Genomic DNA, 15,068 nt, shown 5'->3' with positions numbered 1-15,068 from the left:
TGGTATAGCCCCCATATAACGGTACCTTCCGATATTCGGTATTTTGATGATTTTTGCCGCATTTTTTCATAGATTTGTCTAAAAATTGGTATTTGTAGGTCATAATTGGTTATAGCTCCGGTTGCGAAACATTGCATGTATAAGTCCACGTTTTGGTATAGCCCCCATATAGCGGTACTTCCCGATATTCGGTATTTTAATGATTTTTACCACATTTTTCACGGATTTGTCTGAGAATTGGTATATGTAGGTCATAATGGGTCCTAGTATGTGTGGCGAAACATTGCATGTATAGGTCCACGTTTTGGTATAGCCCCCATATAACGGTATCTCCCGATATTCGGTATTTTGATGGTTTTTGTCACATTTTTTCATGGATTTGTCCAAAATTGGAATTAGTTGGTCATAATAGGTTCAATTGTTTATTTTTTTACTTATTTATACTATTTTTTATTTTATTTTATTTTATTTTTTTTTATCATGTTCTATATCTTTAAAATTGTATTTTGTCATAAAATGAGTACATTTTCTCCATATAAAAATTGTAATATGCATTTTTGTTACAACTGAATTTGAATATTGTGTAAAAATAAAAAGAGGCATAGAGTCATGATTGACCGCTTCTTGTTTTAACTAGTTTTCAAATAAAAGAAGTAAACAATTAAACTGGAATTTCTTAAATGTTTTTTTTTTTTTTTTTTTTGTATTTTCTCCTTTCCAAAAAATATTTGCCACGCTTATTTGTTCCACTCGAATTGTTTCTCAATGGTTGGTTGACCTTCACAAGCGAATGACACATCCGTGTTTTAGCCAACAAATGCAGAGTAATTGTTACTTTACACTTTTGCGATTTTTGTTCAACAGAACTTGAATCTTCAGAATTTGATGATAATTGGGCATCGATTGTGATAACCTGATCCAAATTAAATGAAGAGGCTGAATCCACTCTGTAATATTTTAAGTAATATATATAATATTTTTTCAATTTTTGTCTCAATCTCCAACTACTCACTCCATATGAAGATCATCGCCACGTTTACTCATGTTGTGCAACAAACGATTTAAAATAATTTCGCCCACTTTTAATTCAATTGGCTCATCGGGTTTCAAAAGTATTCCCAATATTTCAAAACCACTCAAATCGATTTGATCCAAATGCATGAGATCGTTTAGGACATCACCATTAGAAGAATTTAATGCGACTCCTAGCAGCAGGAGAGTTAAAATGATTTTTGACATATTTTTATTTATTGACATAAAATAACTCAAAACTAGAAAAGTTTAAAATATACTAACAAAGTTACTATAACATGAAGTGGAATTTATAGTTTCACTTGCGGAAACTATTTTCAATTTAAGTTATCTATATGATAATGTACCCCCATTGAAATACTTGAAATATTGATTATAAGAACTTGTTGCTTTATTTTAAATTGCATTGTAAATAAACTTAAAAATATAAATTATTTTTTGCAGCTCTAAATACATTTGGTCTATCGAAGCCTTCATCAAAAGACATTGTAGGCTACTTTTGGGCTCTTTATATGATATTTATATACCCTGTACCTCTCTATGGAGGGTATATTAACGTTGTCATATATTAGCGTTGTAATTCCTCGATAATCATGTTTAATACTCTCAAGATATGCGAATTTCCTCACACTTAGCACATTCCAATTATTTGGTATTTATTAGAACAGGTGTCTAAATCGAATATATCGCCCCACACTTTATCGTACCTCCTGACAAAAGTTCATCATTTTTGCAATAAAAAGAATCAAACGTTTTTCTTCCAAACTTGACACATACGTAATATTTAGATAAGGAAATTAAAAATATTTGTAAAAATACACACTTGCTCTAATGTTCCAATTCTGGTTTGTGGAAGCCCACAGATTACGAATGACTGCTGCCATTTCTAAGCCACTCGTCCGACAGCTGTTAAAATTATTACAATAACAGCTCATTATATTGTTTATAAGCGTACAAAAGCATTTTGGTGACAATTTTCTAGAAAAAAAAGTTATTTGTGATGGAATTCAATCGTGATAGTGTGATTTCTTTATATTTGGCTGAAAAACCACAAGTGGCTATCGTTAGAGCACTCCAGCATTTAAATGTGCATAAATCTTTTGTGTCTCGTACCATCGCTCATTACAGTGATACTGGTAGTGTAGCCCGATGTCAAGGAAACGGACGGAAGAAAGCAGCAACATCACCAGAAATGGTTCGAAAAGTAAAGAAGCGACTTGATCGAAACCCGCGTCACCGTGGCCGAAAAATGGTTTGTGTGCTGAACATTTCGCAATATTCCATTCGGCAAAAATTGAAAAATGAGCTCGGAGTAAATCCATTGAAATTCCAAAAAGTGCAAGAACTTACACCGCAACAGAAAGAAAATAGACTCAAAAGAGCTAAACAGTTACTTCGCTTGGCCAAAAGTGGTGACTGCCGAATTTGGTTTTCTCCGATGAGAAAACATTCGTTGTCCAACAGTTTGTAAACAAACAAAATGATCGTGTTTACTTGCCAAAGAGATCAGCTGAAAATCTGCACCTACGGTTGGCCACCAGAACTCAAGCGCCGGCCATGGTGATGGTGTAGGCCGCCATAACAGCTAATGGTCGCTCTCCGCTCGTATTAATAGACCGTGGCAACATAATAAATTCCGAATATTATCGCGGAAGCCTTGGGCACGCAAACATTTTGGCCGCAGACCTTGGACATTCCAACAGGACTCAGCACGCGCCACCCAAGAATGGTTACAAAATGAGGTTCCTCGCTTCATTTCCAGCGCACACTGGCCACCAAAATATCCGGATACCAATCCGTTAGACCATTATATCTGGAGTCTTTCGGGAAGCAAGGTTGGCACTATAAAATACCAAAGTGTCGATTACCTCAAGAAAGCGCTTTGCCGGGAATGGGCCAAATACCGCAGAACAACACTCAGGCAGCTTGTGACAGTTTCATTGGCCGTTTGAAAGCCATAATTCGTGCTATTTTCGACATTTTTTGCTTCATTCAATAAAATTTAAAAAAGAATGTAAGAGTTATAACCTTTGTCTTTGTTGCTGTGTTTTTATCTCGCCCTGCATAAGTCCACGTATTGATATAGCCCTTATATAACGGTGCCTCTCTATATTTTGTATTTTTATGATTTTTACGATATTATTCACCGGATACTACAACCTGTGACAGAAAATTGCCTATGCAGGTCCAAGCCTTCGTATAGCCCCCATATAAGAGTACCACCCTTTATTCGGTATTTTAATGATTTTAACTACGTTATTCACTGGAACTGATTCAAATTTATTATTTGCAGTTCGAAATTGTCTGAAAATTGCAGGTCCCTCCCTATATACGGTTTTTATATGATTTTAACAGCATTTTCAACGTTTTTATACGCTACAGCACAATGTGTTAGTGATATTATAAGTTTGATTCTCGAAATATTGGTCCCCGACGTAGGAAACTATATATGGATCTTCCTATCTCGCCTATCTAAGTCGATCTAGCTATGTATGTTCCTCCGTCCATCCGTCTGTCCTTGTTAATTTGTAATCACTCTACAAGTCGCAATTATGGTCCGATCCTCACGAAATTGAAAATGGAGCTGGGGCTATGTTGAAAATGACCAAAAACAGAAACATTTTCTAATTTTGCAGTTGCTCTACAGGTCGCAAATTATAAACCAATCGACGCGGTATTTTGCATGGAGTTAGAGAGCTTGGAGTTAGAAGCATGCTATTTTGTTTGGTCATCGGACAATATTAAGCCGGCGACGGACCCATCTGGCAACGCCATAACTTTTGACAGAGATGTCACATCGCTTAATGACATACCGCGTTTGACGCGTCAGTCCAAGCAGATTTTTACCATGAACCAATGCACGCCACGCGAGCGCTCTGAAATAGTTGAAATTTACATTCAACAGATGAAGTCAATTGTGAAAACTCAACGTGCTTTTAAAACATTAAAAAATGTGAGAAGTGCGCCTTCTAAGAACACCATTTTCGACTGGTAAGGCTCTTTCTAATCCGAAGAGGCCATATAAAAGTCGACCAAGGCGATCGGCCGAGAATATCGCTGCCGTTTGAGCCAGTGTTGAGAGGTCCCCAAGAACATCCCAAAAACGCCGTTCTCAGCAGTTGGGCATGGCTCGGTCCACTTAACAACGGATTATTCGCATTGATTTGCATTTGTTCCCGTACAAAATTCAATTGAAGCAAAAAATGTTGCCTGCGGACAAGCCTCGTCGATTGGAATGGGCCCAAAGAGTCATCGAAATGGCCGAAAAAAATGGGTCCGTCGAATATGGGCAACCCTGTACCTAACACGACATAGAGTATAAATATAATGAAAATATCCCCGGGTAAAAACCAAAGGTAACATTTGTGCAGGACAGTATGGCATTATTTCAAATAATCGACTAAAATGTGTTTAGACCTATGCAGGTTCTCCAATACATTATAGTGTTGTTGGGTATCACATGGTTGGCCCCGCACCAATATAGCCTTTGTTTCCTTTTTTCCATATTCTTTCTAAATAGTGGAGGGTATTTAAAGTTCGACCCGACCGAACTCGTTGCTTTTTTTACTTGTTTCTATACAAGTATTTGATCTAGTGCAAATATTGGATATATAGGTTCAATATTTATGGTTCCTATCGGGAAATGTATACATTTACAAACCAATGGTTTCAATACGAAGTCCAATAAGATAAAAATGATTCATTACAAAAAAAAAACAAATATTTCCATGCTTCCAATGGCCTTGCCGAAGAACGGCTCAAATGCGGAATGTCTCAAAATCCAAATATGGGCTTAAGGTTTAATTGGGCAAGTGTTTCCATAAATTTATAAACTAATATTATGTTTTGGTTAGTTAGTTAAATCACCGTAATTTTAAATTTTACTTACATCGGTTAAACACGATGGCGGTACGGTATAGATACACAAAGATCTCTAGAATTAATTAAAAGAAACACATTTTTCTGATATATCTATTTTTTCCATTCAACTCCTCTTATTTCGAATCACTTACAACACTCGTCATTGTAGTGCCAACTAGTGTAACAATCAAAAACAAACGGCTTATCTTTGTTAACATATTTTTATACAATTTATTTTATTTTCAATTTTCTGTCCATCATCACAATGTGTTAACACAGCTAGAATAGTTTCAAAACTGATTCTAAATATGACAAACATTCAACGGATATGAGAAAAAATAACAAAAATTAGATTTTTCACATTTATTGTTTAAACAAACCACACAAATTTATGCAAGTGAAATATGAATTGTTCTAAATCGAAACAACAACGTAATACACAGAATATCAAATAATGTTTTTTTTTTATTTTCCACTTTTCTATTGGCCGGAAGGGAAATGTTGTAGATGTTGTTGTTGATGTTTGCAATGCACCGCTACCCATTCATAGTGATTTGAATAAGTTAAATCTGTACAGTGGGATCATGGGTCGTGTGGATTTAATTGTTCTAGCGAGGAGGTATTGAATGATTTATATGTAAATATGAGATATTTACGGAGGTTATATGTACCAAAATAGAGAGAAGAATATATTGAACGGGGAAGATTATTTAATTAATATTTTTTTCTTTTTGCAAAACAAGAACCTCGTGGACTTCAAAATCTATTCCGAATATTCTTTTAACCCAAACACTTTCCTCTTAAAAAGAACGGGCTAACAAGTTCTATACTTTCAAAATCCGACCACCTGTACATATTCCATCTTTGCATTAGATCTGATGTAAGTACAAATATTGCATTGAGCATTTTTTGAAACTTGTGAAATTAATTTAAATTTAATCATTAAATTAATTTGTTTAGAATGAAAGCAAAAAAATGTTGGAAATAGCATCAGAATAAATTAGATTTGTTTGAATTGGTCACCTTTGACAATGAAACCGTCACACGCTGCCCGAATGTTGCTTTGCGGCATTTTGGCCCATTCTTGGCGAAGCGCTTGCTTGAGGTGATCGACATATTGGTATTTTTAGTGCCAACCTTGCTTTCCAAAATACTCCAGACACAATAGTCCAAATGATTGGTATCCGGAGATTTTGATGGCCATTGCGCGCTGGATATAAAGCGAGGAACCTCCAAGGTCTGCGGCCAAAATGTTTCTGTGCCCAAGGTTTTAATACACCCTCCAGAATATTTTCGCAATAATATTCGGCATTTATTCTGATGCCACGGTCGATTAATACGAATATGACCGGAGAGCGACCATCGGCTGTTATGGCAGCCCACACACTTACCATGTTCGGCGCTTGAATTCTGGTGGCCAACAGAAGGTGCACATTTTGTTCCTTTATAAACTGCTGGACAACGAATTTCGAAAAAAAAAACAATTCGGCAGTTCACCACTTTCGGTCAAGCGAAGCAACTCTTTAACTCTTTTGAGTCTATTTTCTTTCTGTTCTTTAAAATTCTCACCACCAAATTGCTTTTGTACACTTGTAAACAATACAGTGAGCTGGAATAATTTTAACAGCTGTCGGACGAGTGGCTTAGAAATGACAGCTGCCTGAAGTTAGTTGCAGTTTTTTCTTCTCACCCTGTATCTCGCTATATATGTAACGGTCAAAATAAACCTTTTCGTCGATTTTACTACAAATATTATGGACTATTTTCACCCACTTAATATTACCCGATGACCATACAAATCGGAAGGCTTCTGTCCAGCCCTAAGCTCTAGTCCATTGCTAACTTTCGCGTCAATTGGTCTATAGTTGCGACCTGTAGAACAACTGCAAATTAAGGAAATTTTTCAGTTTTTGGTCCATTTCAATCCCTAAATATTTTGCGATCATCTCCAAAAGCAATAGGCTTCTATTCTGACCATAACCCCACCTCCATTTTCAATTTCGTGAGGATCGGCCCATAATTGTGACCTGTAGCGTGATTACAGATTATCATGGACATGGACGGACATACATGGCTAGATCGACTCAGCTCGGCGAGATAGGAAGATCGATATAAACTTTCCTATGTGGGAAACCAATATTTCGAGGTGTTACATAATTGTTGGCCCAATCAAACTTATAATACCCCATCACATAGTGTTGTAGGGTATAAATATTGTAGGTAGTTATGATTTCAAAAACCTATTAGGAAACCCATTATTTGATGGTTATGAGTGTTTTCAATAACACGAACTTCAATGATTTATGATCACGTCACTCATGCTCTCCGCACTGTTCATTATTCTATGTACGGAACAAACATGAAAAATGATATATGGCAGCAGATATTATTTCGTCATTTCACACCGTGTTATGTGTGAATTAATTTATTGTAATGTTAATTATGTTAAATATCGAAAACATTGTAATTACATGCAAACATATTGCATATTGTTGCATTACATTACTGTTAAGCCACATTATGAATACATCCATTCAGCTACGTTACAAGCAAGCAATAGGGTTGTTCAACATTTTTGTATCAAGTACCCACATTCTAATTTTTTAAGGGTTTAACCAAGGCTGCGGAAACGGCTACGGTATCTAGGAGTTGGAGTCAAAAACTGCTAAGTTTGGCCGGGCTGAACTTTTAATACTCTCCACCGTTTGGAAGGAACTTCAAAACTTTCGTCGAAAAGTACTGCTTAAATGAAAAATGTTATATGTGGGATACGAAGACGTGAATCTGCATGAGCAATTTTTTGTCATAGGCTGCAGTAACGATTCCGAACTTCAAATACGAAATTTTAAACAATTCCGGTTAATAATGCCGCTAATATCTTCAAAATGCCCAATAAAGGGAGGTATCGTTTGTGTGTCGGCTATACGAAGATGTGGACCTGCATAGACAATTTTTCATAAATCTATCTCAATTCGTTCCAGAAATAAGGTGATTTCAATAGACAGACGGACATCGATAAGTCGACTTTGAATTGTACCTTGATCCGGAATTAATATACTTTGTAGGGTCTAACATGAGTATTTCGAGGAATTACAAACGGAATGACAAAGTTAATATATTCTCCATAAACATTTTTTTAGGAAACCAATTATACCCTCAACCTAATGGCTGCAATTATAATTTGGTACGGCAAAATTATTATATGCTTATATAACTTTTATGGAGGACGCACGATAAATATTGAACCAAAATATCCCGTCTTTAGATGGATGAAGCTGGAATTTGGATTTGGCGCCCCTGGCGGTTTGTGATCAAGAAAATGTGTGCTACATGGGCACTAAAAGTACGAAATATCGCTATGTATGATACATTTTAGTATTGGGTGAACAGATATTGCTTGAAATCTGAAATTTGAAATTAGCGTCGCTACTCATGTGTTTGTACGAAAAGCACTAACTAAATACTACTAAATTTGTTATTGGGTGAACGTATAGAGCCGGAATTTTAAAATTTGATATTGAAGTCTCTGTTGGTATCTGGGATTGAGATATGGAGATGGTTTTGGAAACGTGTGCTATAATTGTACGAAAAGTACAAAATAGTACTAAATTTAATATTGAGTGTAGGGATAGAGCAGGAGTGCTAAATTTTGGTATGGATGTCTGTAGTTGAGAGAAGGAGCTGTTTTGGATGTGCGTACTAAATTTTATAATGGGAGAAATTAGAGGGCTGAAATTCAGTAATTTTATATTAAGATCACTGTTGGTATCTTATTAAGTCACTGTACAGGGTGCGATGAAAAAACTGCAACCAACTTCAGACTGCTGTCATTTCTAAGCCACTCGTCCAACAGCTGTTAAAATGATTCCAGTAACAGCTCATTACTTTGGTTACAAACGTACAAAAGCATTTTGGTGAGAATTTTCCAGAAAAAAAGGTTATTCGTGATGGAATTCAGTGGCCGAGAAATGGCTCGTGAGCTGAACATATCGCAATATTCCATTTGGCCAATAATGAAAAATGAGCGCTTCGCTGGGAATGAGCCAAAATACCGCACAGCAACATTCGGGTAGCGTGTGACGGTTTCATTCGCCGTTTGAAGGGCATAATTCGTGCAAAAGGTGACCAATTTGAACAAATCTAAACTTATTCTAAAATTTGATGCTATTTCGGACATTTTTTGCTTTCATTCAATAAAATTTAAAAAAAAAAATGTAAAAATTATGGCGTTTGCAAAAAGGGTAGCGAAGCGCCTCGTGTTCAGCTATTTAACATAAGACTGATTCAACTAACTAATGCTCCCACCCAGTTTTATCATGAGCCCAAACAGACACAAGGACATCCATAGATTAACTCTAAATGTCATGGAGCGGATTGTGGTCAAAGAGACCTAAAAATTAAAACCATTTTTTTTCCGATGAGAAACATTTTTTCCGTTTCAAATGATATCTATGGCTGATATGGCTGAGGGTAAAATAAAAACAGTAATTTTGGACTTACCAATTATTGTAACAGTCATTATCTGAGGGCACACAGTATTCGACAAAATCGACTGACATATTTACCCTTTTTAGTACAATATATATATTCTATCTTCATTGCAATATGTGGGGAGAATAATTTTCCCATATCTCATTTTATAGACTCATAGCATGTAACCCATTAAATTATCATTTTTCCAAAATATTTATTGTATTTATTGTTCAGTCTTCTTAATAAAAATTAGCTCTCAAATAACCTTCTAGTAATCAACATGTTTAAAAATAGTTCGCATACATTCACATCTTATGGTGATTTCAGTGCCATCAGTTTTCCAAGGCCTGGTCCAAAGATCAACTTCACAGTTATGTTTGAAATTACTTAAATCCAGCAATGTGACAACTAATGTTTTCAACGAGCCCGCTACTAATTGTTCGCTGCCAGCAAAAACTGCACCAATTCTAAACAAATAAATACATTTTTTGTTTCGAAAAAATAACATAACTATTGAAAAATATTGAAGTTACATACCTGTAAAATGGACCATCATCTCTTTCGGATAATTTCATTAAAACTGCACGCAGTTCGTGTTCGGCACTTATTAATTCCAAACGGTGTAATTCTCTTCTACCGCCCATGCGATAACCGCTCTATTAAATGAAAATTGTCGTTACTTGTGTCGAAGATTCGTATTTCAAATTTATACCCACCAATTCACAATTTTCCAAAAATTGTCCTTGAACGGATGCAATCGTAAGTATTCCGAAATAGAAAATCGTTACTTTAGACATTGTTAGGAAAGTTCTCAGATGTGTGTACTACTCAAGTGATGAATTAAAACTGAGACAAAACCAAGAAGATCCCCCTCAAATGTCGTCCAATAACCGGAATAGCCACTTCGATTGTTTGCCCAAATAATTTACACTTTTCAAATTTGTATACAATGACATTACTGTTCGCAGTTAATACGTCAATTAGTCAAGTTTGCGTAGTTTCATTTACTTGGTGGCAAGAAAAAAATCAATATCTATGGTATTCCAGAAAAAATAATATTTTTAGGCTATGACAAACATAGATTGGCTGGCATATAGAAGAGAATGGTACTTTATTAAAGCTTTCTTCAATAAAAAATGCATTGTAAATTAATGTTCTCTTACATTTTGTACACTTTGGTTTAGAAGTTACTATACTCCCAGCCATGAGGGTATATATCGTTTGATGCGACCAAAATCCGCTCATCGAAATAACGGTTTTAGAGCCAAGGTCTCTTAGGACAACATGTGTTGCAGGGCATATGCAGTCGGTATGAGTTTATGCAAAAATGTCCTACGCATCATCGCATCATTTTAGAAGGATGATGTCAAACCCAAAATATCCTTCAACAAATTTCGCTATTAAAAAATTATTTGCATCAATGTTGTCAAATAAACAAACGAAAATATATAAAGCACATATTCCACAAAAATTAAACTAAAAATCTCAGAATAAAACATGTAAATTGATATAACATTTTTTTTAAGAAAATTACATCCGAAATGTATACTTCAGCTACAAATGATTTGTTTTTATTGCAAATGCAATACGTTTCCAATCTACAGGGTTGCCCATATTCGACGGACCCATGACTCTTTGGGCCCATTCCAATCGACAAGGCTTGTCCGCAGGCAACATTCTTTGCGTCAATTGAATTGTGTAAGGGAACAAATGCAAATCAATGCGAATAATCCGTTGTAAAGTGGACCGAGCCATGTCAACTGCTGAGAACGGCGTTTTTGGGATGTTCTGGGGGACCTCTCAACACTGGCTCGTATGGCAGCGATATTCTCGGCCGATCGCCTTGGTCGACTATTATATGGCCTCTTCGGAGTAGAAAGAGCCTTACCAGTCGAAAATTTTTCGTATAAACGCTTAATGGTGTTCTTAGAAGGCGCACTTCTCACATTTTTTAATGTTTTAAAAGCACGTTGAGTTTTCACAATTGACTTCAATTGACACAATTGACTATTTCAGAGCGCTCGCGTGGCGTGTATTGGTTCATGGTAAAAATCAGCTTGGACTGACGCTTCAAACGCGGTATGTCATTAAGCGATGTGACATCTCTGTCAAAATTTATGGCGTTGCCAGATGGGCCCGTCGAATATGGACAACCCAAGAATCAAAGAAAAAAATATTCTGTATCGAATTTAATAGTAAGTCTCTGAACTAAAAAGAATCGCATTCTCAATATGTATCATAAAAATATCAACAATCTTAATTTATTTTAAACCCGAATCAAATTCGCTGCAAATGTTCCCTATAATTTCGCCTTTCAATAGCCATGCTGGTTGTGGAAAATAGAAAGTGGTATAGTATATAGTGTATATAAATGAAAACTCCAAAATAATTTCGGGTTTTTAGGTCAAGTTTTTTCAAGTTTAACAAGTTAAAAAATAGTAAATTCGTCCGGGCGAGCTTTGAATACCCTCCACCATTTGGAACGAATTTGGAAATTTTAAAAAAATAAAATCCGTTAAAAATGTTGTTAAAAACTTAAAATACCGAATATAGGGGTCTCTACGACGTGAACCTACATAGGCTTAGTTTGCATAATCCATTACCATATTCAAATTCGAAACTTGAAATAAACGGTGAATAATGTAGCTAAAATCATCAAAATACCGTATATTGGGAGGTACCGTTATATCGGAGCTATACGAAGACCTGGACCTGCATAGAGAATCTTCTGTCACAGGCTATAGCATCCATTAGGAACTTCAAATACGACATCTCAAACAATTTTGGTGAGTATTGTACCTAAAATAGTCAAAATACGGAATATAGGGAGGTACTGATATATGGGGCTTATATGAAGACCTACATACATAATTTTCTGTCACAAACTGTAGTTCCCATTACGAACTCTAAATACATAATTTGAAACTACTCCGGTGAATATGACGCTAAAATCATCATAATATTAATTTTTTTTTTAGATTTAATAGCATTAAATCTCGAGCAATTGTCTGTGCAGATCCACAGAAAATTTTCTGTCTTGAAACAATTCCAGTGAATAAAGTTGCTAAAAACATTAAAATACCGAATATCGGGAGGAACCGTTATATGAGGGCTATACGAAGACTGCACAGGCAATTTTCTGTTATAGGCTGTAAAATCCATTACGAACTTCAAACACCAAATTTGAAACTATTCCGGTAAATAATGTCGCTAAAATCATCAAAATACCGAATATCTGGAGGTACCTTTATATGGGGGCTATATGAAAACATGGACCTACATGGCCCATTTACGAACTTAACCTGCCTACTGGAAAAATAAACACGTGTGCAAAATTTTGGCCTTCTATCTCAATTCGTTCGAAAGATATCGTGATTACAACAGACAGACGGACATGGCTAAATCGACTTAGAATTTTACGCTGATCAAGAATATATATACTTTGTTGGGTCTGACATGAGTATTTCAAGGAGTTACAAACGGAATGATAAAGTTAATATACCCTCCATAGTATGGTGGAGGGTATAAAAACTGCAACCAACTTCGGACTGCGGTCATTTCTAAGCCACTCGTCCGACTCGTTAACAAGCGTACAAAAGCATTTTGGTGAGAATTTTCCAGAAAAAAAGATATTCCTGATGGAATTGAAGCGTGATAGTGTTGTTTCTTTCCTCGCTTCATTTCCAGCGTACAATTGACATAATAATTTTATAGCATTATCTCTTTATTTTGTAGCCAACTGGTAATGCATAGACCATTAGTTGCAATTATTTTTTGGATACTAGCAATGCAAAGAATAGAGGGTAGTCATTACTAGTAATGCGAAAGGTTACATACATGTCACCCAATCTTCCTGTTGTATGGTTATTTTCAGGACTTCAGGACTCGATTTTCAATATATCGAGAAAAACATTACTTTTTTAAATTGAACAGATACGCTCACTTCATCAAAATGATGCAGAATATGTTAAAAAAACTACAAGTTCTCCTCATCTATAAATAATAGAAATATTTTGAAATTCGAATAAAAATGTTGTGTGCAACACCACAAACTGTTGCAATCAGAAATCTGACTGCACTCTTTGTGACAAGTTTTATATTTAGTTCAACTATCGATCATCCGACTTGCTCAACAGCGTCGAAATGAAATTTCATATTAAAAATAGATTTTATCGGTGTTGTGACACATTTAATATTCCCCCACCGTTCATTTTCAATAATGTCATTCGTTGTTGTTATGCATTCACTGCGCCATTGGAAAGATAGGAAACGACTTGTTTTTTATCAAACACATGGTGAGAGGGTGTGCAGTACTGATTTAGAACACCCAGCAACAAAAAATAAAATTAATAATAGGATATTTTAAATATTTTCCGTAAAAATGCAGAAGTGGAAATGTACCGCACGATATTTTTGAAATTTCGCCAGTTATTTAGCTATGTATTTTAAATAAAATTTTGAACTAATAACAAGTAAAAAATCAGTAAGTTCGGTCGGGCAGAACTTTGAATACCCACCATTTAGAACGAATTTGAAAATTTTCGAAAAAGATAACATTCGCCAAAAATTCTATTAACATTTAAAAAATATCGAATATAGCCGTACCTAAAATCGTCAAAATACCGAATATAGGAGGTACTGATATATGGGGCCTATACTAAGACCTGGACCTGCATAGGCAATTTTCTGTCACAGACTGTAGTATCCATTTCGAACTTCTAATACCAAATTTGAAACAATTCCGGTGAATAATGTTGCTAAAATCATGAAAATACAGAATATAGAGAGGTACCGTTATATGGGGGCTATACGAAGACGTGGACCTGCATGGCCCATTTACGAACTTAACCAGCCTACTGGCAAAATAAATATGTGTGCAAATTTTTTTTTTCGTTCGAAAGATAGCGTGATTACAGCAGATAGACGGACAGACAAACAGATGGACATGGCTGAATCGTCTTAGAATTTTACGCTGATCAAGAATATATATACTTTGTTGGATCATTATTTCGATTAGTTACAAACGGAATGGCAAAATGAATATACCTTCCATAGTATGGTGGAGGGTACAAAAGAATTGAATTTTAAATGCTTTCCTCAAAAATATTTTATACGATGCAATACAAAAACTAATTACAGGAAAAATCAGTACATTATAAAAGAGGACCAAAGAAGCCAAGACAAACTAAGGTCACACATCAAACGCATATGTACCAAATTTCTGCGGAAGATATATATATATATATATATATATATATATATATATATATATATATATATATATATATATATATATGTATATATATATATATATATATATATATATATATATATATATATATATGTTTATATATATATATTAGATCAAGTTCGATGATTTCCTACATAGGTCAATAGTATAGCCCCCATATAACGGTACCTCCCAATATTCGGTATTTTGATGATTTTCGACAAATTTTTTTAAGAATTTCTCTCAAAATTGGTACTTGTAGATTATAATGCTTCCCAGTTCGTGTGGCAAAACATTGCATGTATAGGACCACGATTTGGTATAGCCCCCATACAGCGGTACGTCCCGATGTTCGGTAATTTGATGATTTTTGCCACATTTTTTCACAGATTTTCCTGAAAATTGATATTTGTAGGTCATAATGGGTTCCAGCTCCTTTAGCAAAAAATTGCATGTGTAGGTCCACGATTTG

At 35.2% G+C, this 15,068-nt stretch overlaps 1 protein-coding gene and 1 long non-coding RNA gene across 2 annotated transcripts; both read right to left on the bottom strand.

Moving 5' to 3' along the window:
* Window positions 1-481: 481 nt before the first annotated feature.
* On the bottom strand, window positions 482-1,318 carry LOC131805405 (uncharacterized). Its single transcript, XR_009343678.1, has 2 exons — window positions 1,013-1,318; window positions 482-947 (listed from the first exon to the last, which is right to left on the bottom strand). It is a non-coding gene; the product is annotated as an uncharacterized LOC131805405 (long non-coding RNA).
* An 8,248-nt stretch (window positions 1,319-9,566) lies between these two features.
* On the bottom strand, window positions 9,567-10,431 carry LOC131802438 (cystatin-like protein). Its single transcript, XM_059122673.1, has 3 exons — window positions 10,083-10,431; window positions 9,904-10,022; window positions 9,567-9,833 (listed from the first exon to the last, which is right to left on the bottom strand). Exons 1-3 carry the CDS (start codon window positions 10,161-10,163, stop codon window positions 9,635-9,637), a joined length of 399 nt encoding a protein of 132 aa, XP_058978656.1. The 5' UTR covers window positions 10,164-10,431; the 3' UTR covers window positions 9,567-9,634.
* Window positions 10,432-15,068: the final 4,637 nt, after the last annotated feature.

This window comes from Musca domestica, unplaced genomic scaffold (genome assembly GCF_030504385.1).
Source record: "Musca domestica strain aabys unplaced genomic scaffold, Musca_domestica.polishedcontigs.V.1.1 1, whole genome shotgun sequence".
Taxonomy (NCBI): domain Eukaryota; kingdom Metazoa; phylum Arthropoda; class Insecta; order Diptera; family Muscidae; genus Musca; species Musca domestica.
Note: the sequence above shows the minus strand (reverse complement) of the source record. Positions and strands in the feature narration are given on the sequence as shown.